The sequence below is a fragment of the Clupea harengus genome, chromosome 3 (genome assembly GCF_900700415.2).
Source record: "Clupea harengus chromosome 3, Ch_v2.0.2, whole genome shotgun sequence".
NCBI classification, from domain to species: Eukaryota; Metazoa; Chordata; class Actinopteri; order Clupeiformes; family Clupeidae; genus Clupea; species Clupea harengus.
Window position 1 is genome coordinate 23245120 of NC_045154.1, and position 25876 is coordinate 23270995.

At 42.2% G+C, this 25876-nt stretch overlaps 2 protein-coding genes across 5 annotated transcripts; both read right to left on the bottom strand.

Moving 5' to 3' along the window:
- Nucleotides 1–675: 675 nt before the first annotated feature.
- ckmt1 (creatine kinase, mitochondrial 1) lies at nt 676–9023 on the bottom strand. 3 transcript variants are annotated; one of them, XM_031565069.1, is made up of 10 exons: nt 8897–9023; nt 7389–7612; nt 6259–6457; nt 5128–5223; nt 4771–4992; nt 4457–4542; nt 3612–3735; nt 2768–2902; nt 1926–2051; nt 676–1261 (listed from the first exon to the last, which is right to left on the bottom strand). In XM_031565069.1, the coding sequence occupies exons 2-10, from the start codon at nt 7538–7540 to the stop codon at nt 1154–1156; spliced, it is 1248 nt and encodes a 415-aa protein (XP_031420929.1). In that variant the 5' UTR covers nt 7541–7612; nt 8897–9023; the 3' UTR covers nt 676–1153. The 3 variants fall into 3 exon arrangements, with proteins under 3 accessions (XP_031420929.1, XP_012697947.1, XP_031420930.1); XM_012842493.3 differs by lacking the exon at nt 8897–9023 and adding an exon at nt 8415–8549; XM_031565070.2 differs by lacking the exon at nt 8897–9023 and adding an exon at nt 7712–7817.
- Nucleotides 9024–9538: 515 nt separating this feature from the next.
- On the bottom strand, nt 9539–24555 carry ticrr (TopBP1-interacting, checkpoint, and replication regulator). 2 transcript variants are annotated; one of them, XM_031565067.2, is made up of 22 exons: nt 23283–24555; nt 22750–23011; nt 22434–22654; nt 22027–22258; nt 21160–21304; nt 20610–20746; nt 20269–20466; nt 19823–19968; nt 19472–19572; nt 18356–18449; nt 18162–18244; nt 17831–18058; nt 17159–17246; nt 16888–16963; nt 16640–16774; nt 16466–16556; nt 16300–16358; nt 16014–16151; nt 15407–15558; nt 13040–15284; nt 12585–12710; nt 9539–9991 (listed from the first exon to the last, which is right to left on the bottom strand). In XM_031565067.2, the coding sequence occupies exons 1-22, from the start codon at nt 23958–23960 to the stop codon at nt 9882–9884; spliced, it is 5745 nt and encodes a 1914-aa protein (XP_031420927.1). In that variant the 5' UTR covers nt 23961–24555; the 3' UTR covers nt 9539–9881. The 2 variants fall into 2 exon arrangements, with proteins under 2 accessions (XP_031420927.1, XP_031420926.1); XM_031565066.2 differs by having other exon boundaries at nt 12585–12713; nt 23283–24554.
- Nucleotides 24556–25876: the final 1321 nt, after the last annotated feature.

Sequence of the window (25876 nt, forward strand, 5' to 3'; positions counted from 1 at the left end):
TTATATGTCTGACCTGTTATCTTATTATTCGTAAAGTAAATAGCTCATGTATGTGTATGAGGTAGGGGTAGGGGGTGACCAGGATAGCACTCCCTACAGGACATGTAAAATGTTTGTCCTCTAAGATCATACTCCTATTAGAAAGGCATCACTGGTCAACAGTTCAATCACGATTATGCTAAACATATGTAAGCTTGGTACATGGTTGCCATACAGTCACAGGAATGGATTCAATCCCAATACTTTTGTGGGTCTTCTAAAATTCTGTCACTATCATTGGAAAATCTAGTATCTGTTCCGTGTCTGTTGTTCTATCAAAATTGAAAATACTTCTGTGAACAATTACAATTTGGTACCTGGGCCACCAAGAACCATACTATGGTACTATGGCTTTTAAGTGGTTTACCATTAACAGTCCATAACCTATGTTACACCATTTTGTATCTGGACTTCTTATGTAAGTGTAGAAAAAAGGAAGGAGAAACGGATGTGACCCATGTCTGACCCATAGCATCAGGTTGGTTTCTATGGGTTCCACTGCTAAGTAAGTCAGGAATTTCAGAAATTTTCTAAATCTACCTTTTCAACAATTAAGTCATATGGCTATTCATTCATCTGGATTATGAATGTAGTAAGCTTAAAACTGAAAATTCACACAAAACACCAATGACATTCTTTGATAAATACTACAGATAATTTATTTAGCTACATTTGTTTCAGCAAAACTATTGATCATTATTATTATTGTTGGATATGATTATTGATTTCACCTGAGCAAGCACTCACATCCAAGATTATTATTATTATTATTGAATATTTCATATAGTAAAACTTGATCAAGTATGGTTGTCCACCACATGAATGAATGAGGCCACAGTAACACAATCATGGAGTACAGAACATTCACTTCTCCGGTACATTGTGAGTTAAATAAAATCAAGCTCATAAAATCCAACAGACAAAAGGCATGCTATGGGGAAAGACCAGAGGTGGGGGGTTGGGTGTGGGTTTGGAACAGTGAAGGGTGGGGTGCTTCATCATAACTGCAGTGTTAACTGCGGTAAGTCGACTGACCACTACTGGAAGGAGGGAGGGTGAGAGCAGGAGGAGGAGGAGGAGGAGGGTTGGAGAAGAGGGCGAGCCGGCGCTCCATCTACTTGCTGGGAGGAGGAGGGACGCGGATGTCCTGACCCTTCTCCAGCTTCTTCTCGCACTCGATTAGGTAGTTCACGCCGTCAATCACTGTTTGCACCAGCTGGACCTGGACATTCACCAAGGAAAATGGTTATGCAAAATCTTCTTCAGTTCTTGAGCTTTCATACATGTTACCCCAGGCTGCCCGTTCTTTAATGTTCTTCTACTCCTGTTATGTACTATGTACAAAATTTAGGCAAGGGCTGAGAGTTTACTAGACTGAGAGTCTATGAATATCATGACGTAGAGAAGTCCCAAACGGTTGACTATATGTCAGCATCGTCCTTGCAAGGTATAGGATGATCTTAAACAGTAGATGGCGTCTTGAGCCATTTTCAACCCATTTTCCCCCAGTATATTGACATGCTATCAACAGTGTTTATGTAAACTGTGTATGTGTCTCAGCATGACTCATGACTATTCTCAGTCAGATTTAAGCTCCGTATAGGATCATGTGGCCTTTCTATGACTTTCAGTGCATTAACTGTGGTCTGGCAACTGTCTTTTCACTGGATGTGATTGGATCAACCTTAAACCAATCACCATCATCGCTACTCTCTTCCAGCACTTTTTCGATGGTATCACTTAGATGTGTGTAATTCCAGACTATACCAGCAAAACCCAAGCTGAGTTATTGCCTAGCAGAGCAAGGCTGCACACACACAGCGAAATGTGGTGCCTGAAATTGACCACCATATCATCTCAACCTAGACATGTGATCATGTGCTAACCTCTGATTGGCCCAGCCGGTCCAGGTTGGAGACGTCAAACGTGCTGCCCACAGCTGCGGTGTCCACTCCCCCGGTGCCTCTCTTCTGAAGACGCAGGTTCTCCAGGATCTTGGCAAAGCGAGGGTCCTTCAGGTAGACAGGTAGTTTATACTCAGTATCAGTGACCCATAAGATATTAAAGGTTCTAGGACAATGAGCTATTTTGTGATGAAGTGGGTCAGTGCTTTGCCCAAGAGGAGATTATGCCTTCTGTTATCCTCTCACACACTGATTGTATAATGAGGTGCTGTTTTAGAAGAACTACAAGAATCCAGGATTCTACTAGGGTATGAATGTGATGCAGGCTATCATGCTGTCATTTTAGTTAAATGGTACAAGGGGGCTCAGTGTTTCTGTCATTATAAAGTTAATTGGAAAACAACTGGCTGAGTCACAAACTGACATTTCATAACAGAGTCTGGAATGTGAGAACAATGGTGGTTCAGCGGCTCTCATGGGAGTGCACAAGACATCCCTTCAAAATTGTTTGGTATGAGTATTTCATCACTGGCTCTCAGGAGGATATAAATCTTCAAGACAACTTGTTCGGATCTAGATCTTCTAGACAACTTGTTCGGATCTAGATCTTCTAGACAACTTGTTTGGATCTAGATCTTCTAAACAACTTGTTCGGATCTAGATCTTCTAAACAACTAGTTCGGATCTTGATTTTCTAGACAAATTGTTCGGATCTAGATCTCCTAGACAACTTGTTCAGATCCTCTTAAAACATGTACCTATGTACCTAGATGCTATTGAATGTTTCCTCAGTGGCTGAGAATTGTGGGGTTTTTGTGGGGCACCTTGCTGAGACGGGGCAGATTGATGTGGACACCAGCACGTAGCCCTGTGCCCAGGTTAGATGGACAGGTGAGGACGTAGCCCAGTCGCTCGTTCCACATGAACTCCCAGCCCTTCTCCATGATCAGCCTCTCCACCTGATGGAGCCACACAGACAGCCACTTAACATAGAAGCCTCCACTTACAGCAAACAAATATGAATAAAGTATCAATGTTCTTCTTGGCAAGACCCCAATGCAACTGCATTTCATGGAAATAAGACAGCAGGTTAATCACATGAATGTTGTAAATCTATATGATATAAGCATTCTGAGATTGGCTGTTTACACTGAATACATACACTGTCTGTACGGAGGTTAATGAATTGCATTGTTTTCTGGTGGAACTGGAATGTTTGTGTTCTCCACCCCCTCGCATATACACATGCACGCAAACACACTCACTCACATATACACATGCACGCAAGCACACAGACACACACACACACACACACACACACAAACACGCAAACACACTCGCTCACACAGTTCCATACTTGACGCATGTGCTGTAGTTTCACAGAATGTCCTCAAAGGAGTTCTTATGCCTGCTGTGTCTCCCACAGCTGTACTGCATCTCATAGAGCTTTGTTTGGTAAATAACAGGGACTTGTCTGGCCTCCAAGATGACTGTGTGCCAGCATGTGTGGGTGCATGTGTGTGTCCATTTGCCAGTGCTTGCACATTTGTTTGTTTGTTTGTGTGTGTGTATGTGTGTGTGTGTGTGTGTGTGTGTGTGTGTGTGTGTGTGTGTGTGTGTGTGTGTGTGCATGCATGTGAATGAATGTGTGCATGGATGCGAGCTCACCTCTTTTAGGCCCCTACAGAAGCGCTCAAAGACCCTCTTCATGTTGCCCCCCTTCTCCATGGAGATGACACGTGTGTGGTCCTCCTCGTTGACCCACACCAGAAAGGTCTTCTCATTGTTGTGCCTGAATCATTCATCAGAGACGTAAAGGTTTGAGAAGGGGTTCCAAACTGAAACTGGTCAGAGCTATTGTGTGTGCTGCACATTACAGGAACACATTCCCTACGTTTTTTGTTTTGTTTCTGTTGTTTAAAACGCTTGTTTGTACCTTTAAATGGGCAAAATGGACATAGATGACTCTTTGATTACTGTCCATTTTGCCCATTTAAAGGTACAAACAAGATTTTTTAACATTGCCCACTGCACTTCCTCTAATTAGAGCATAGCTCACTGTCATTTATCCAGCACAATTTATTAAAGTCGTTGTCGAGGGTAGGCCAGGACACAGAAGCAAACAGAGAACGTTGTATAACGAGAGGGCTGAATAATGGAAGAGGAGAGCTTGGCATCTTGTGGGCACAGGTGATCAATGCTGGAGCGGGACCATAATGGGATAGCATTGGGATAGCTCTATTTCTGGGCACCGGGCGTAACTTGAAACTGAAAGGGCACAGTCAGCATCACTAATGGACCTCTTCCTAATACACCAGAGAAACGCAGCAAGCAAAATCGGAAACCGTTTCCGCGAATACACATTGTTGATATTAGGTATGTGCCATCCATTCAAAACACAGTAAAATTACTTAGAAATTAAAAATTGGGCGTGAGGTAAGACTTGATGTGAATGTACTGTTGAACAATGAAGATGGTGAAATTAAGGATCATAATTTTACTGTAAAACCTACCAGATTCCTCTTGCATCAGGCCAATCACGGGCCATTCCTGCACAGGTCAGGAGTGGAGACACCGGTTTATCGAAAAGGAAGTGGTCCTGTATGAACACAATACACATCAAACCCTTGCTATTCTGTTAACATCTCTGAAATAAAAAAAACAATAGCTGCCTATTGACCCGACACTCATCTGCCAGTTGGTCTCATCAAATGGAATGAAGTAAGGGCAGTGACAGAGCAAACTCCTCAGAAAATATCTTAAGTCACTGAGACTGCTTCACCTTCACCTGCAGTAAAGTTGGTCAAAGTCATGACTCTTTTCTTACATCAATCAGCTGCTGCTGCTCCTGGTCGGTCATCTGACCCAGGCCGTAGTATCGGCCCGACAGATCCCCCCCCAGACCAGCCAGAGCGTCTACCACCACGCGCTCCACCTCCCGCCGCTCCGCCCGAGTGCACGCCGGCGGCAGGCTGAGCCCACGGATGCTACGGCCCGTCCGCACGCGCGAAGAGAGCACATAGCGGTCATCAAATATCCCCGACTTAACCTAACGGGGCAACATATTCCATGGATGTCACGGCAACAAAAATCACATACAATAATTATATTTGACCTAAGAGTCCATGAGCATAGTTTGCATATGAATTCATGAACTCCATGGAGTGTGTTATGATCTATCTACCTTGCTTGAGTCCAGATCAGTGGGATGGGTCATCTTTTTGGTGTCGTACCCATTGTGTCTCTCCTTAATGACGGGATCAAAGAGATCAGCGAACACCTGCCAGTGGAAAAGAGGCAGGAGCCATTTTAGATTCAACAGTGGAGAAATGCTCTCATACCAAATGCTACCAACAAATCTAATGACAGAAACATTCCGAGTTTCAACTACTGGTTTTACCTTTGCAGTTTCTGCTCATTACTTTGTTCATTGATAATTTTATATATATTTGAATTGTATGCCTTTCCTACACTTATTCCTGGCTTGACTGTTATGTTGACATTTTTGAAGTTTCCATTTTAACCTAGGTTTTATTGACATACATTTCTTTGTCTTGTTTTTGCGTACTTTATCTTTGCATCCTTCAGTGTTTCTTGTCATATTTTGTATTTCTATGTAAGTATGGAAATCACTATGAACTGAAAAGGTCTATAGTAATAAAGCTTGTAATTACTAACAGGCTTATGAAGGTGTATGACAAACTATGCAAAGGGTTTCAGCATATACCCAAACTACATGAGTAAAATGCGTCTGCTACATTAAAAGTAAATAAAAAATAAAAAAACAGGTAATATCAGACAGAGGAGACATCATGTGATAAGGGACTGAAATCCATAGGTCACATTCCTGACATTAAAGTTTAAAGTCTTGGGACAGCTGTGGCATATCCGTCTTCTCACTACATATAACCCCAACACACACAGCTATGGTGTGCTCTGCAGTTCAAACACGAGCCTCTCATCAAAAGCAGACATATAGTATGGTTTCCCAACCATACCTATGCACAGTGCAATGTCAGACTAGTTTTAACACGGACACCGTAGGGTGGAGGACCATCCTTCTGTGAAACTCTCCTCTCCTCTCCTCCCCCTCCCTTCATCTATCTCCCTCCCCTCTCCAGAGAGGTTGTGTCTACTGCAGTCTTTTTGAGAAGACATTGAGCAGACATTGAGAAGACATTGAGCATGGAAGTCAGCAAGCACGATCCTCTATTTGAAAAATTACTTGGGGTAATGTCAATTGCTGATGATGACTGACTATTTGTATAACTTTGTTACCTCCATGACCCACAAGTCAATCTGAGACTCAGTTTACCTCATATGTCTCCTCGTCCCCGGCCACCATGCCCACTGTCTTGATGAAGGGGTGCCCTGGATTGTCGATACCAGTCTGGATGGCATTATCCAGAGTGAATCCATTCGGAGTGGCTTTGTCACACAGCTTTGCATAGATAGCAGGAGTCAGATGACTGGCCATACAGTTATTGTGTTTCCTAAGATCTGGATATTCTGCACTATTAGGGCACAGAGATAGATACATTTCCTTAACATAGATGACAAGTGGATACTGTCCGTGTAGTGACATAAGAGGTGTCTGTTTCTGTTTGACAGTCATACATTTATTTCTGTCAGACACTGAGAAGGTAGTCCTACAAGAAGTTGATATTTTTCAGTGTGTATGGTCCCTAGGTATCAAAAAGACTGCAGCATGGATTATGGATGGATATGGAGATGGATATGCTACCACACCGGTTTTCAAACTAACCCATATTATATTGTTCTTATGTAGCCCAACTGTGCTGCTCATTTAATTCTGATATTTAAGCTACATGTTAGTAAGGACGTCTTTACAGAAAAATAACTAAATCTAGAAATACATATTATGTCACGATCTAATACATAAGGGCATACGTGGATCGAAATGCCTAGCTTCGCGAAGCCTGTTTCCAGGTCACATGAGGACATTCCAGACTGTTCTATGTACGGTAGGCTACCTCAATAATCGAATATTTAGTCTAACGTAAGGCTTCAGCAATTTCTTCGTCTGTTTCTGACATGATTTCCCTTAACATTTCAGTTTAACTGTTTTACAAAAGAATATACAGTAGGTAATAAATAGCGGCTGATGCCTACAATAAACGACTCCCAGCAAAACTGAATTAGCATTTTTTCCGATATAAGTTATGCAGGGTAGACTATTGAATCCTAGTAATATGCACAAAAGTCTGATATAATCAACAAAAGCAGATATGACGTCTAATATGTGAGCTGCCTCCACTGTATGAATATGCAACCCACCCTTAATTAAAATGAATAACCTATTTCGTATGTAGATGCCCTCGCCAACTGGACAGATAACCTACATGGAACTGAGAATATAGGGCTATGTAAATACATGGGATGTTCGGTCTCTCTCGGAAAGTCTGCAAAAGTCTTCAGGTTTACCTGGCTGGGTATAGTCTCCGGACCTGTGACCCGGCGTGTACATGTTGCTCCCTGCTCAGCAGCAGCCCCGCGGCCAGTGATCCAGCTCCAACTAATGACAGAATGCCCACATTTCTTTTGGTGGACAAAATCCGGGCGAAATTATTTGCCATATTATTTCCACAACCCGAGTGCCGACGCAGGTAGAGCTGAGCAGAGACTTCGCTGTCGGTATGCTGCTGAAACTATGAAGACAGAGAAGAGAATCAGACGCGTGTAATGAATACCAACCGGGCAAGAAATATACAGTGGCTGCAAAAATACTGAGTCCCTCGGAGGATTACTGTAGTTAATGCGCAGCTGTTAACACTGTCCCAGTGTTTGCAAATGTGAAACAGTCGAGACTGAGCAGACAGTTGAATGCAGTCTGTAGGACAGGGTATCCTGCTTATGTGGGCAGAGTGAAGCAAATCTGGCTATTAACTCAGAGAGTAGGGCGGTGCGCTCTTGGGATTACACAGTGCAAAGATATCACACAGAAAAGCTATTTCATCTAGATTAGAAGACAAAGCGTATGACTGATAAACCGAACTGACAACCACAATCTAATAAAGCCTATTATTAGGCAACTTTAGGCCGAATAGCGTTTCTTTAACGCAACTTGAACATAGTTCCAACATCTCAAGGTCATGGGTTCGACACAAGGAGCACACATTGCCAACTGATAAATATGTATAAGCCTATCCGTACCACACAGCTGTGTTGCCTTCGAAGGAAACATCTGCTAAATGACTTGTATGTTAGTTATAAATGTTAGTGGTCACTCCCCATAGCTAACCCTGTGTGTGGTAGAGTAGCATAGGCTATTCAGCTGCTTTGTGGAGAAAGAAAGGTAAGTTAAATCGATCCGCATGCTTTCTGAAAGTCTGCCATTAGTTGGAAACAATAGAGCTACTGTAAGGAAAGCTTTCTGTAGCTAAGCCATTGCTGAAGAATGGGATCACGCCCACAGAATGAACATTCACTGATCCTGGAACATCTCGTTACCTCTGCTGTGCAACTTGGTGTGGATATCCTCCTGTAAGGCATTGCCTTCGTAGTTATTATCAAACTTCTGCATTGAAAGCTGTAAAACCATAAACTGCAACAGCACTGTTGGTTGGGAACCACCAACTGACAGACAGCTAGCAGGTGTGACTTGCCCATATATGACAGTGTTTTAGAATGGTGGCGCACTAACAACTCCTCATGGTCCCCAGACAGGCAGAGCAGGTAGGGGGGGGGGGGGGTAGCTGGACTGGTCTACAGGGTGGCACTGGCATCTTAGAGCCCATCAGAGCTAACTATCATAATCACATTGATGAAAGATTAAACACTCAAGAGCCCATTTTAAATATTTTTGAGGAGAAAAGGATATCACTGAGTTTATCAATCAAGCAGAACATTGTAAAGCTTTATCACTTAGCCTATCTCTGATTTCCACATATTCCACAGTATCAATTTAAAGAAACGTTATTTGTTAAACTTACGTGGTGTGGTGTCGTTCAGCCTCTACTGCCTGTTACCTTCGAGGTCAAGTCACTCTAAGAGGTAAGAGCTGCAGGAGGTGCGTCACCTTATCTTACAGCGACTGTTTGTATTTGATAGTGCTCAGCAGAACCTCTGACCATGTCAAACAATGAGCAGGAGCGACATCAAATGCACCCCACCCCCACCTATTCTCATAAAATCATTGCGGCCCCAGGTAGAGATGATACATTGACTGCTGTGATTACCTGTCCTGGGACATGGCAAGATGTCACGTAGCCACAGAACTTTACACACCTTAGGCCAAGATACGATGAGGTAGCCAGCGGACTACTGATAAAAACTCAATACATCCGTAGTGATTTATTCAGCCATAGGACCTTGTTCCAAACTACCAATATAACTTGCAGTTTGGAAGCCTTCTAGATAAGAGATTGACCACAAAAAAGGATCCCTACGGGCACCACACCCTCTGATGTTAACAGTGTGCACTTAGACAAACAATACCTGAATGACGAAGTTAAAAGTGATTAACAAAGTCAAGGAAGCAAGATTGGATTCAGAAAGCACTGCCAACAGTTACTAATTTGCCACACATCTATAGTTCATTTGTACAAAGTCACATCACAATATTAAAACAGGACTGTGGTTCAAGATTTCTTTATTAAAATAATCTGTTAAATTTACACATTATGTAACATATGTACAAGTCTTTTTCATTTAAAAGAACATACAAATTAAAGTCCATATTAAAACAGCAAAAAATAAATTAAGAAGAATCATTCAACCTTGATCTATAAAAAAGACGACAGACTTGATGTAGTCTACAACAATAAAACGTACAATCATACGATTTCCTTTTCAGAAAATATTCCAACCCTTAACTAAATAAGTAACAGGTGTAAAAGGTGTAGGACACTGAACAGTACAGACAAATGCCTACCACTGTATCAGACATCTGACAGCTGAGGCTAAAGAACGTTAAAATTAATCAAGCAGTCTTTTCCTGCTGTAGGTTCTTCCACGGGCTGTTTGGCGATGTGACTGACTGAAAGGGGATTGATCCACCTCAAAAAGGACATTCTTTCGAGATTCATCTGGGAAAATAGAAAAGAGATTAAGAATAAATCAAAATGCTAATACAGCCCACCGCTGTTGCTGAAAACATTGGAATAAAATGTTCAGTAAGATCTTTATTGTAGATTATATTTCAATAATATTTAAAAAAAGCCCTACAGTGTTCTGGAAACTAAACAAATCACCTAATAATGAGTGCAAACACTGGGAACCCATGACGACAAGTAAACTTTGTTGGAAGTATTTCACTTTAAAAGGTCCAAGCACGACACTAGTTTTTAAAGTCAGCTAGGCTACGCAATTGGATGGCGTGGGAGGAAATCACTTCAGCAGTCTAGGAAACTTCCGATTATGGACTTAAATCAGAACAGAAATCCATTTACATGAATGAAGGCGGTTATGCAGGGTGGCGTACTCTGACTTAGACACAGAACAGCAAGCAAGCAAGCACTGTCCATGCGATGAGTCATGAGCAGGGGCGGAAATCCCAGGGGTCACAGAGGGGTCAGTTTTTAGCTTCACAACAAAAGTTTGGATAAAATAACATGGTTTGCTACTAGTTATTCAAAGTGAGTGTTACAAGTTGGAAAATCCAGTCTTTGTTGTGATATCCGCTGAAACTCATCCCTTAACTCCACAGAAATGTCTTTCGGACTTTTTTTAAGATCCTGGCATCAGCAAAATATCCATCTTTGGCCGCCCAGCCATACATACATACAAAAAAAATAATAATATCTGTCTATACCTCTTAAATATAGCCTATTCACCAAAGTTGTGTCACTAAATATTTCTTAACAAGTGCCCCCTCTTGTGGTTGCCCTGTGTAGCAATGAAAGACACACGACAACCCACTTTGGGAAATAGAAGTGGCAGTAATTTTTACAAGTTAATTGATTCTAGGCTGACAAAACACTCAACATCTTAGACTAAAAAAAAAGAAATCAGCACTCCATTTATCAACCAATTGTCCTAACTAAATACCTGTATGAACAATTATTGCTCACACACCTTTTTGCACACACACCTAGTATGCATTGAAAAAGCAGGCCTATGCATAAGCAATGCATGTAATAACACGCCATCCTGATTCTGCTCCTTCCATATTATTAGCATACGGGCAATGGTTTGAATTTAAAAAAAATATATGTTATTTTGACTTTCATTGTGTTACTGTGAGTGACCTCGGTCCATATCGAATCTAGGGATGCACCGATACCACTTTTTTACAAACCGATACGAGTACGAGTATTTTTATTTGTGTACTTGCCGATACCGAGTACCGATACCGATACGTCTTAGATTTGGTCTCCATGAAAGTGCAATTAATTTGGAGGCAGATTTTATTTTTATCTCTCCAGATTATGTCAAGCCTATAGTACAAAATGAACAGAAGGCTATCCCAAGCCAAAAATAAACAGAGCTTTCTGGTTTTAACACACAAAAAAAGCCTTCAAACAGACAATATCACCACATTAGACAAAATGCAAATATAACCAGATAAAGGCAATTCAATTTGCTGCATAGTTAACAACACAGTCTGCTTAACAAAAAGTGAACAGAACTATTACTGGATTAGCACAAGAGCACATTTCAGTTACAAAAGGATCAGAAGAATCTCCTGCTCAAGTACACAATCAATCACTTAACCTATGTGGCACAGTCTTTCTCTCTACCTCTCTCTCTGTGTGTGCGTGCGCGTTTTTTTCTTTTGCAAGACGTCAGTTAAGATTGGTTGCTTCGGTCTTGCGCCGATAGCATCAGTGAACTCAGTGTACTTAGCACTATGGTGTGTCTTCAGATGTTTAATCAAATTGCTTGTGTTAAACAAAGTACTTTCCTTTCCGCCCCTAGACACCGTAGCAGTGCAGATCTTACAATGTGCCCTACTCCTGTCGTCGTCATTTAGCTTAAAATGAGCCCAAATCGCCGTTAAGGCAGCACAACGAAATTGCTAATCGCTAACGAGATGCTAGCAGCTAAATTTAGCGAAACCTGTATACTGAAATACTTTGACACTATGACAAACTTTCCTAACACAGTCAAACATCAAGCAAATGCAACACAAGACGGCAAATAAGCTACTTACTAGTCTGGCAGAGAGTGGTAGGACAGGTAGGACAATAAATCACATTTTGTGTCAGCATAGACCGGCCAGTTTGATGCAGTGAAATACTGATGAGTGGTATCGGTGCTTGGTATCGGCAATTCACAAACGAGTACGAGTATTTTAACGAAGTATCGGCACCGATACCGATATCGGTGCATCCCTAATCGAATCATCATCATATTATGTAAATATTAGGCTATGGGTTCCCCTGATAACACCTGTAGCCCTACTGTGCCAAAGTGCATGCCTGTTTATGTATTCGCCTACCAGGGGAGACCATTTGCAACAACAGGCAACAAAGATGCTGCCATCGGTCACCTTTTTCACCCCTGATGAGTGCATTGCATCAGTGTGTGTGCTCCTTATACCTGCAGGGTTATGAGCAGCTGGTTCTGGCAGGTGAGCTACAGGAACACCATTCCAGTTTTTAAAAACAACTATAGATCCCTACAGTGTAGCAAGTGCATAGAACTTTAAACTCGTCTAATCTAAACATTTGATCTTACCTTCGCCATCCGTGGTTCTTTTGGTGGCTGATGAGGTTTTCCCTTTGAATAACAGTGGTGACTGCGTGAGAGCCAGTATGCCACTAGCAGACACTGGTTTCTTTACTTTGGAGCTGGGAGGAGTCACTACTGAAGAGAGAAAACAACAAAGATCAATAATATGATAACAACCTAATTGGTTATTTTGCTATATATCTATATATTGCTTCTTTAATAACAGTTACGTGGCTTACGCACTTCTACTTAAGACAGTTATCCTATTGCTTTAGCAAGAAACAAAATTACATTGTACTTGCAACAATGTGCTACAATGTACATGCACTGTCTCCATTAATTAATTGTGTTTGTAATTGAATAATATACCTGCTATGATTACACCAACAGATAGCACAGACGCCTCAGAAGCCTTCCATTCAAAACAGCATCCTATTAGTTATAATGTTTGAGAATCTTACCTGCACTTATAGAGTCTTTTCCAGAGAGCCACTGAATATCATCACATCTTAGAGCATCTTTGGTGTCAAACTGTGGGACCAAAGCCTCTGTCCAGTCCATATCTTCAGCTTGGTCAAGTGGAACGTTAGCCAGCCCTTTAGCAGGAGACGGCTCACCTCTTCTCTTCCTGGAGGTGAAGCCAAGGTCCTTGCCCTCCTCCACCTCCTGCAACCTGAACACTCCTTCCAGCTCTGGGTCCTCAAGTTCCTCCAACTCCTCCTGTAAAGTTTGCCCCCATATTCCTTGGTCCTTGTTGCTTACCACTCCAACTCTTTTCTTGCGGGGCCAACTGTTTAGGCCGTCTGGCCGACTTTGTGGGGATGGGGTCCAGGGGATTGGCTCGCCTGCACCCGTTGGGGACGGCGTGCCAGTTGGGGTGTGTGTGGGTGTGTAGGACTGACATATGTATGTCTGTATGCTTCCCTTACCCGGTGTGGTTATGGCAGGGGTTCCACGGGAGCACAGTGATGGCGATCGGCAGCCAGAATCACGGTGTTTGGCGCAGTGCGCCAAAGGGCTGTCAACTCGAGCCGTTTTGGAAAACCTGACATTGGGAGAGCCCACTTTAGCCATACCATCACCAAAGACATCCCCAGCACTGAAAGAGTCTGTGCGCTTAAATCTGAGCTTAGGAAGCCCAGAGGTCTGCATCTCCAGCTCTACTTGATAGGTGAGGGTGTTTGGAGTACTAGCGGTCTTCTGCTGAGTTTTTGAAGCTCGTGGGGTTGAGACCTTTGGAAACGCTGTAGAGTAACCAAGGCGGGCTGCCGCCTCTCTCTGCCTACGGTCTGGAGTCTGACGGAAACCATAACTCTTTGAGGGCGTGGTGGCAACAGCCTCAGTGTTCTGTGAGCCTGCAAACTCAAACACCTCTGAGGACTTGGATGACTTCCTGGAAAAGGAAATGTTCATCTTTAGTCCACCAGTGAGCTGGGTTCTCACTACAGAGGCCTCAGAGATGTCAATGCTCTCGTCCTCAGTCGTAGCTGGACTGAACTGGGACGAATCAAAGTGCTGAAAGTCTGTGGAAGAGCTGTCCTGTACCCCTCCTTCAGCTGACTGGCTGGAACCAGACTGAAAATGTAGGCCCTTTGCTTCAAGCGTTTTACATTCTACTTTTGAGTTTTTGGGGCTTCTCCCATTTCTCTGTAAAGGTAGACTCTCATGAGTTGATGATCTTCGGAGACTGTACACCCTCCCTTGAGCAACATCTTCCCTCTCACACTGGATTTCCTTAAGTCTTGCATGTAGAGTATCTGATTTCTCTGAGGTTACACATACTCTCTCTGGCGTCCTCGCTGTCTTGTAAGGAGACTGAACGAGGGAGTCCTTTAGTGGTGTTCCTGAAGAGCGCCTCAGCATGCAGTGAGTTGTCCCTGGCGACAAGGTCTTGCTCTTCGGCGTAGAGGGAGACTTTGTAGTATTTGTATTTTGTATTCCAGATGATGTCATCTCTTCTACTGCTTTTAAAGGAGAGTACAGATTCCTCAGAAGCCGTTCAGGCACGTTTTGGTGTGGTATTACTGGAGACGTTTGGTTGATTTGCTGAGGTGATTTTTCTGGTGTCTTGAAAACATTTGTTCCATGTCCTACACCCTTCATTGGGCTACAGAATTTGCTTGGCGTCAGCAACCTTGGTGACATTCGAGTGGGAAAGCGTGGAGATTCCGGAACTTTGAAAGGTGACCTGGTAGCATCTACTTGCAGTTTCCGAGGCGAGGGAGACCAGGTCACACTCTTTCTTGGTGTTCTAATGCTGGGGCTCTGGAACATCTGGGCACCACCAGGGGAGACACAGTCAAGAAAGGTTTTCACTGGGGTTCTGAGAATCCCGTTCAGAGGACTGTCTTTTTTCACTGGGGTTCTAAGAATTCCTTTCAGTGGACTGTCTTTTTTCACTGGGGTTCTAAGAATTCCTTTCAGTGGGCTGTCTTTTTTCACTGGGGTTCTAAGAATTCCTTGCAGCGGGCCCTTTTTCGGGGTTTTCAGGACTAGGTCCCTTTGAGCTGAGGCTCTGTAAGGGCTCCCACGGAGGGTCTGGCTGTTTGCCGCTTCTGTGCCTGGTCTCTGAGAGCCTGGGGAGCCTAAGGCCATAGCAGACGAACGAAGTGTTCTAGGAGTTCCGCTCCCCACAACACCTGGCGGAAGCTTGTGAGATTTGGTTGGTGTTTTACGTGGTGATTTTCTCGGCGTCTTATTGGGACTCTGGGGAAGTAACAGAACAGATTAATTGATATATTTTTTTTTTTACTGTTTGTTTACTGTCGAGTTTGGAATATAATGATTAACTATTAAGTTACAATTGTGTATTTAGTGTCAGTACATACCTCAAAGACATCAGACTCAGTGGACCCAATCTGTAACCTCCGGCTGCTTCTACTACCAAAGGATCCCGAGGACGTAGAAGGTTTTCCAGGGGACTTGGCGGCACCAAAGAGCAGTCGCACAGGAGACTTCACTGCACCAACACTAATACTTCCTATGAACAAGATTAAATTACTAACGTTAAACCATCAAGGTAATCTTGCTTGAGACATGGTCGGATGCAGTGTTTTGCAATTTTACAGTATTTTGGCATTTAGACTTTTCATTGACATCAACATGTTGAAATCACAAATTGTTATCAGTGTTTAAATAAGTGAAACTGTTAAATTGACATACATTTGTCAATGTAATTTTTGTTTGAAAGTTTAGCGGACCAGCCTCCCCTGGTCTGTACTTTGATATTTGAGAAATGGTTCTGTGTATCCATTTTCAGTTTGAATGACTATAAATCTAAAATGTTCCTTTTATTCCTGATCTAAACACGTCCAAGTACCACAAAATGTACACATTTGAGCTATGCAACAAAGATATTATAATTACTGTCTATTTTCAGTCAGATTTCCCACCACTTAAGTCTACTATTCCGCATTGATAAAAAATTCTTCTCACCTATGCGGCCTTCACTATTGCAGAGCTGGGATGAGGACAGAACTCGGTCCAAATTTCTGGAGCGTGGCTGAGAGCTGGAATAGAACACACTGGAATGCCTCCGGGCAAAGTTCTTAATCCTGGGGCTTCTCCTCACGTCTGCCAATGAGACAGCAAACCCATAAATGCTCAACAGTAGCTATAGCAACAGCTGAACAGCTTTTTTTTTAATTAAGTACAATGTAATTGTAATGACTATAGGGACACTATATGGACACCTATGACTTTCTATGAGGGTTTATTTTACCTGATGACGGTTTAACTGGTGATTCCTCCACAATGCTCACATCACTTTCACCTGATCTCCTGAACAAAGAAAATAATGAGTCAGTAACGGGCGAACAGTTATTTAAAACAGCCACATAATCAACCTTTTCAAAAAATATAAATAAACAAAATAAAAGATGGCTTACCTGCCAGTCATCTGTCTGTGCAGTAGTCTATTGGAAACCTGCTTGTGTCGAGGCGTCTCAGACACTTTCTTTGTCAAGAGAGCAAGGTTATCTGAAAGTACAGGACGAAATCATTGTTGATGTAACATGGACATTCGGTCAGTGTGTGCGTTTTTATTGTTATTTTAAATTTACCGCTGTTGTCAGTCATCTGCGAGCGCTTGCGTTTCTTCAGTCCCTCCACAGCTGATACAGACTGACTACGGGGCATTTTGGACTTCTTGGTCGGTGTCTCTTGATTGAAGAGGTTTCGGCGCACTTTTGTTACTTCTGCGAAACAGAACATTTATCATCACAAAAAAAATCAAGCTTTTCTCGAAAGGAACAGTATATATATACAGAAACACTAACTGATTGTGTTATGAATAAATAAAATGGTTCACCTTGTACTTCTTGCTTTTGAGGTGGAGGTTGTTCAAGGTTCCTTTTCTCAACAGAAATGCTCAACTTTGGTTTGGTCTGTATGAAGAGAAAGGGACATGATGTCTACAAAACTGCTGCACACTCCATTATACACATAAATAGCACTTCCTCTTTGCACTGGAAATGCATCTAACAGCAAACCAGTAGGCATTATATGTTGCAATGACAGGTCACAAGGATGGAGAAATTCAGAATCATTATACACCTCCTCTGGCAAAAATGTATACTCACGGCCCTGGTAGATTTTCGGGGCATTTCAATTTGACGGAGAGTCTGAGATGCCTCAGTCATGCTTCGATGGCGTGTAAGCATCCCACTTCTGGAAGAGTTCAAAACAAAATAAAGTCTTTCAAGGTTCTTCATATTTCCATGTCCAAATTCATTGAGCAGTCAGTCAGTCATCCATCCATCCATTCATTCATTCACTGAGCATTCACTCAGCAGTCCCTACACCAAATTCTGAGGCATGATTGATCTCAGGCCTATAGCTTTAAACATGATCCATATCCTGTTATCTCCTTTCCACTCACTGTTGAATTAGAGATTCTGATAGTGTGAAGCACCAAATGATGCTTGCTGGTATCTACAATAGCATCTTGCATATGCAAACAACTGACCATTCCATAAAAATAAAAACAATTATGATTTGCAGTTCTTTTGATTTGCATCCTGGTGCAAAACAGGACGTAAGGGGCTCAAAACCAATGAGCTCTAATAGCAAGCAATTTGGTGAGACTGAGACACTAATAAAGAACCGCCATGAGACTAGTTCATGAACCCAACATCAAATGTAGCCATTCGAAGACCACGGGTTAGGATAACCACAGAGTCTACCATCAGGGATTAACATTTAAGAATAATACATGCCTCACACACACACAAATAGAGGGAGCACACACACACCTTTTCTTGCGTGCTGAACGACTGCGTAGCTCATCCAGACGCTCCCCGGTAGCAGAGGCAGGATTTTGCGTTGTAGAGACAGAAGAGGCTGTGGGAGACACACTGTCCTTCTGCACAGATTCATCACTGAAGAAGTCCGAAGGCAGCACATCAACGAGCGCCTCGGGCAGTTGGGTACCAAGGCTGTTATATACGTCGGCAAGGATGCGAGGGATGGCTGTCAGGTACCTGTGCATGGGAGGAGACAGCAGTTAGCCAAGCCAGGTCTCAACACGGTCTGTGTGCCTCGGGGCTAAGGGCAGTGATAATGGGAAACAACGCTGCTACTTACGCTGACATAATTTCATCCTGCATGAACTTGGCTAGATAGACAGGATCTCTGGACAAAGAGATTGCCCTTAACATATCGGCAACCTGGGAACACACAGCAGAGACATACACGGTTGAAAAACATAAAACCTTGCCATGTTCAGTTATCTGACCAAGACACCATTTTTTGACGGTTCTTCAAAACAATCAATATACCTCTTCCGCCATCTCTTCCAAACGGTCACCATGTTCTGGGATGGAGGCCATCTGTTGGCAGAGCTCTAGCCTCAGTACTGCCTGTAACTGGCACCTGTAGAACAGTGCATTTTCGATTAGCTTTTGACAAGTGCCTGGAAATACCCGGCGAGCTCTGCTGTAAAACGTTAAAAGAAATCTTGTTGTAACCAAAACAGATGATATTTTCATTGACATCTTGTGACAGGGGTGACTTTTTAAACATAATGCAACAGGACTTAAGAATTACCGTAATTTCCGGACTATAAGCCGCTACTTTTTCCCCACGCTTTGAACCTCGCGGCTTAAACAATGACGCGGCTAATTTATGGATTATGATACCTGTGACTGTATACGGTGGCTTTGTGTTTATGGTGGCTTTGTGGAGCTAGGATGCTAGCATGGATGCTTAGCTCCACGCGATTTCTCAGTGTCTCTCAATAACTTAACTAATGTCAAAATAACCACTGTCTACCAGCGTAGACAGAACACAACTCAAGCAATACAAATCCAGTCTTTTCAAGTTCTTTAGCTCACTGTTTCAAACTAGCGTCTTTCTTCTATCTCGCTGTCTTCAATCTAACGTTCTAGCTTCTGATTGACTCTTGCAACTGTGCTCTCATAAAGCAACAGTGCACTTATCGTAACTGGCAAAACTAATAATATGCATCACTATTGTATTACTTTTGATATTCATTTTAGCCTGTGTAAAGTTAATTTGTTTCAATGTACCGGTAGGCACCTGCGGCTTATAGACATGTTCGGCTTATTTATGTTAAAAATAATTATTTAAAAAAAATTCAGTGGGTGAGGCTTATATTCAGGTGCGCTCAATAGTCCGGAAATTACGGTATCCGTTTTGCACCTAAGATTTGCCCCCAAAAATTTTAACATGAGGCACAATTTCAATTTTGCTCATTTACAAACATTTTATCAGGCTTATTGTGGGCTGTGGAAACTGTAATTCGAGCAGATCATAGAGAACTCAAATTGGGTCTGCATGCAGACGTGTTCATTCTATTCAGTGCTTTATGACTAAGGGAGCAATTCTGACAATTCCAGAACAGATTAAAGCAGGGAGGATATAATGACACCCACTCTCTGACTTTGCTCTCAGCGTCTGGATCGTCTCCATAGAGCTGCCGGACAGATTTACACGATTTTAAGAGGCTCTTCTCAATTAAAGTTGAGGCGAGTTCCTGTTAAGAAAGTGACAAAAAGAGCAGACAGTTGAGAAATCTGTCACTGTCAATATATAGTTCAGCTTTAGTGCCCATCCTGCACTGGCATCAATAACGCATTTCCCATACATACAAAAATATTAGGATAAAAAGTATTTAAAAATATTAAAATTAAATGAAGTTAACTTCTGTGCCACTCATTATTTTCAAAAAAAACTATGGGCAAACCTGCCTGACTGAATCGTGACCTTTTGGTGAATTATCTTACCTCAGAGGAATTTGTGCTTTTCAAGAATGTCTTCACCATCATCAGCAGATTCTGTACAACAGAGTGGAAAGAACAGTGCCTTTCCTCTACTGCCTTCTGATAACTGGACTCCAGCTGTGACAGCAGCTCAGCTTCACTCTTGAAGTCTGTCATACAGAAGCCGCAGCATCAGTATCACATACCATCGGAAGTAGCATAATGCTGCATTATTTCAATAACACTTTTTCAATAGGGTGATTAATGTGTACATTTAATATGTACAGACTAGACATTATTGACAACAGACTGACATTAATGACAAAGGACTCACAAATAATTTCAGCCGGTCACAACAACCTGCTTTTCCAAGTATAAATGTAGTGACTACCCTACTCCTTTTTTTTCATCTAAACAAAACACACACTATAGGCATGCAGTGGTAACGAGTATCGAGCAGAAGCACTCACGCATGGTGGCAGAGCTGCCTTTAGCCTGGTCCCCTGATCTCCGTTTACCCGTCCTCTCCAACCCCTTACTACTCCCCAAGGGCTCTGAGTCTGCATTGCTCTTTTGGGCCTTCACATTCAGCCGAGCAAAGTTCAGCATCTGCAGCGAGCGGCTCATCGTCTTCATCTTCTGCCTCACGGGTGTGCGCTGAGCGCCACCTGCAGGAGAAACAGCGTTATGAATCAACATCTGAGCTGGGAGGTAAATCTGACATTACATTACATTACATACATACAAACAGCATAAAACAAAAAGGAGGCCATGGAAGATGCCGGCTGGACAGTTATGGTGTGGTACACACGTTTCTTGCCCTTGGGGTTGCCCTCTGAGGTGCTGGTCTGATAGAGCTCAGACAGACCACTGAAAAGCTCCTGCTGGGGGCCTGACAGCTCCTCTCCCTGGTCGAGCTCTGCCTCGTCAGGGGCAGCATGAAGCAGCCTGGGGGAAGGGGGGGCAACACAAACATGATGGATGTGTGTTTACTGTCTGACAGTAAAACAGTCTTATTTACACAGTTATAATTAGGAGGTGCAGTCCGCGATTCTAACTCAATACACTTTGTCAAATTCAGCAAATTGCTCCCAACACCAGCTGTGTGTTCAGTGTATGTGCTCAAAAACACTCCAGTGTTTGTACACAGCGCTGGCTCTATAAATGGGAAATAAACATAGTGGCTCCTACCGAGCCATAAACAATCCCAGCCAATCCCGATGCTTCAGGAGCATGGAAGGGAGGGGAGTCATTTGATTGACTTGAGCTCAGATATCAACAACCTTTCGTAAAACCAAATCGCCGTGCATCTTTAAATTGTACAAAAAGTACAAGGTGTGTTTGTAAGAAAGGACAGTTACCTCATCGACTCCATCAGGTTAGCGCTGATCCCTGATTCATCCGAATCTGGAAACCAGTACTCAACCAACCCTGTCGAAACAGAGCTGGACCCATGCCTGAGCTCCTGGCTGGCCCAGTCAGGGATCTGGCAGTTGTTTGTCTTCTCTAGAAGAAAAGGCAACAATCAGGAATATGCAACATTCCTCAACAAGCAGCTAAACAACTTTTCTCCTTCTAAGGAGCTGTGCTTTCTTGGGCTGTGCACACATCAGATCACCAACATCTCAACTTAAAGCTAACTACCTAAAAGGCATGCAGAAACTTTGCAAACACCACCAACAGTCCAGCTGACCCTGATAGAAGCTTGTCAACACACTAACTGGTGTCTTTTGGCAGTATAGCTGGCAATGTCATGCTGTGAAAGCTTTTCTTCCATTTTTGCAGGGTATTCCAGCCCGGTATACAGAACTACATAGGGCATATCCTGGATGACTAGCGGGAAAGACACAGGGGTTTATCTGTCCTTCACATGACCATATGCTATCAAAATGAATTTGAGGATGGCACCAAAACTAGTTGCCTATAAAACCATACCTCAAAAAGTGTCAAATTGTTGCAAAGTCTTACTTAAAGTTTACCTAAACCCATAATAGATCTATGAATTACACCAGAACCTACACACTGCAACAGAGTCCAACACTGGAACACTAATGGAGGGGCAATGCATTATTACTACTGTAATAACTCTAATACCAATAAAGATGATTATAAAAATAATAACTACTTAAGCAAAACATATTGGTAGCACAGACAGACAAGTCATATGAATTCCAATTATAACTGGAATGAGGATCTCTTCAAACCCTTCACAGAAGTTCTGGCCTCACCGTCACAATGATCTTCATCCTTCATGAGGTCGTACACTACACTCAGCACACTGTTAACTACATCAGGCAGGTCAGAAAGCTCCTCATCAGCCGCCTGCGAGACCAGGTCAGGGGTCACAGGCTCGTTGCCTGGGACCATAAGGGGCCGCAGAACAGTTAGCAAAGCTGTGTGGGTTGAGAGAGGCGACAACACAGCGGAGTGCGTCAGGCCCCCACAGCTGACATCTGCCATCTGCAAAACATTACAAATCGATTACAGATACACAACTTCAAACAAAGCCTGCAATAAAGCCCCAATGTGATCGTTTTTAACCAATATGTACATAAACATATTTTGAATAACAAAATCATCATTACTTCAAGACATGTGACAGATCATATTAACACTAACAAGAATGGGTATTTACCACGGAAATTCCTTGAGTTGAAATCTCCTTCATGAGGTGCCTCAAATCAGGCTGATCATCTACAGCCTGTAACATCCAACACTCTGGGACAGTTTGTTCCACAATGTGTGAGTCCCAGTTAGATAACAACGCTCTCAGTGTGATCACCACTGGTGCAGAAAGTTGAGACTGTCTGTTAGACATTGGCTTCAGGGAGACATCACCGGTCAGTGCATTTTCATCTGAACAAATATAAGTAAAAACAAATACATTACAAATGGGTCCATGTGATTACTCCAGGATAATATTATACACACAGATGAAACATGTAGTTTACCTTGACCCCACTGGAGAACCCCTCCAACAAATGGGAAGGCGAGAAGATGCAGCTTCTTGGAGTTGAAGATGTAGCTGATGCTGGTGTCCAGTGGAAAGACAGCTCTCCCCTCACCAACAGGTGGGCACCCCTGCTTTGAGCCCACCGGAGGGTTCGGGTGACAGACGGAGTGCAAGGCATCCATGGGCACCACACTGCCACCAATTTGTCTCAAGGCATCATTTATCATGTCAGTTCCAAGGTTATCTTCACTAGTTACTGCCTACAACCGTGAAAACAATGGTCACAAAACGGTCATTGCATGATTATATGGGTTTTGTACCAGATAGATAGATAGATAAACTTGTATAATCCCCGTAGGGAAATTCAGGTGTAATAGCAGCAAGGTAATAGGAATAAAATATATAAATAAATAAAAATACAAAATAAAAAGATAAGTACAACGCAGCTGGCGTATATTAGATAAAAGTTATTATGTGGGGGGGTCAGTCCTCGGTAGTAGGTGACATAATTACACAACACACATCCCTTACCTTAGAATAAGGTGTAATGTCCATCCAGTGGAGGACAACTCGACGTTTAAGAAGTATATCTTGCAGCCCTTTATTTAGAATGTGCTCAGACATGTCTTTAAGTCCACAACTGTTATTGCCACGGGGAAAAACAAACTCATCCATGTCAGCTCTTGAATGCGGACACCGCGTGAGCACAAACAAGACATTGTTGCCTTGATTTGACAGTTCATCGTCTTGTGATGCAGCAGTTCTTCCAAAACGACATGCTCTTTTGGGACGCACCGTCAGCTTAGTGGGTGATGTGATATCTGGCCTGTCCCACTGAATATCTAGCAAAGCCTCTTTTGTCGCATTATGGACCGCAGCAGCAGGGGTGGTCTGAAGTTTTTGATGGGAACGAGACTTTGACTTTCCATCGAATTTCGATGAGAATTCCGACTCAAAATCATCAAACGACTTTTCTGTAATTTCCCTAAGATCAGAGCCCCTCGAAATCAAATTATTACTCCGGGGAACCCGTGAATAAAATAATTTGTATCCCCATCGCACCTTCTCGATCCCATATTTGTTTCCAAAATACAGTAAAATCCTTAGGATCCATTGTTTCAGAGGATGCGGACCAGCACTGCTGCCGTTTACTGCGAACTCTATTTGCTGATCAACGTCGATAACAAAAACCACATTATGCGAAGCCATATCGGCCACCCAAGCTAACAAGAGGCCCGCAAATTGTTAGTTAGCTAGGCAAGACACACAATTCAGTAAACCAAACATAGCAAGCATCGTCTTAGCGGAGCAGCTTTTCGAGGGTTAACCCTTACGTTCAGGTAAAGGTTGACTAGTTCACTATGTTTATATCCTACAACCTTATCATCATGCTGTCTGTTAGCTATCAAATATCTGTCTGACTAATGACAGCGAAAATAACCTCATAGCTAACAGATATCAAAAGTTAACGTTAGCTAGTCCCGCTAGCTAGCAAGCGCTGTTTTGGAAAAGGCTAAGTTTGAAGTCCTTTGTTGACAAGAGCAGCCTAGCAAGTTTGGTAATGGTCTTCGTGTATACTAAACAAAACACCTACAATTAACGTACCGCTAAATACAAAACGACATGTACTTCAGCTCTGAAATACAATCACTAACGTTACAAGGTAAAAGTTAGGCTAAGTCGAAATCGCCATTTTCCTATTCACTCAAACTGTTCGCGCTTCAAACTAATGTCTCAACCCTTCTGGCGTCATTGGACGAACACTCAGTTCTCAGTGGGGGCATATTCTCCGTCTTTTACAGCTGTAGCTCTCACTGGCTTCACAAACCATCAATCAAGCGATCGCTGGTTACACGTTTACAGGGACGCGTTTCATTGGACAACGCTGAAGTCATGTGCCATGCCTAAACCTTTTAAACATTTAAACCAAATACTCTGTGCGCATGTCAGTACAAATAATGCAATCAACAGCCCTGCAATAACCCCCTCTTATGCTTGTTATTATGTTCAGTTTATGTTGAAACCGTTTAAGAGAGGTGGCGATTCAACTGTATGATCATTTTGGAGGATGTAGTTTGTGTTGCTTGTAGCCCTATGGAAAAGTAGGCTAGATGCTTAAAGTTAATAAATAGAATAAGTTAATAAATAGGATTTAAAAGATTAAAAACTATTAATAAGGTTGATATTGTATATGTTTCCTGGTTAAGGAAAGAAAAGAAAATACATTTTACATTAGGTACATACCGTAACAATACATGACCTTAACCAGGAAACATATGCAATATCAACCGTATTAATAGTTTTTAATCTTTTAAATCCTATTTATTCTATTTATTAACTTATTCTATTTATATTATTTATAAACGTATTCTATTTATGAACTTTAAGCATCTAGACTACTTTTCCATAGGGCTACATGCTTCTTAACTATATTGAAATAAACATAGGTATTTCTGTTATTTAGCCTTGCCGCATTGAGTAAAATGGGGAGGTAAAAATAATAAAAAGACGTGTCAACAAGGCAATACAACTCACCAACACCACAAACTCCAGCCTCCAAAATGAACACACAGTTAAATCAGCAGCTCTCTAAATTAATTTAAACTACTACTGAATATTATAACCTTCACAAAGCTAAGATTCGTTGCAGGACTGGTGTATTAGACTGTATTATTAATAAACTGGCAGCTGAGTGTAGCAGTCATCAGATGCAGTAATACCCATTTATAAGGACTTTGGTAGTAACGTTATAGCTTCCAAAATCTTTCTTCTTGCCATCAGAGCACATTGCACTGAAGTAGCCTACTCTGTACCCCTATTACTCAATTACTTGAAGGCAACAAGTCTCCATAACAGCATAGGATAGGCTTAAGGAAATGTCTTGTACAAGCACTCCTCATTCTACAGGTGACAAGCTTTAGAGTAGGCCTAAATGGTGAAAAATCAATTAACATTTAAACTTCTACTGAACACAATAACTCAGAGAACACAAACACTGATAAAAGTTGCCCTGTTCCTAAATACTTTTCTTTAAGTGTATTATTTTTCTATTGTTTGTAGAAATTATTGCCTACAGTTGTTCAGGAAAAATATGCCAGGATGTTGTGCATTATTAGCATAAAACT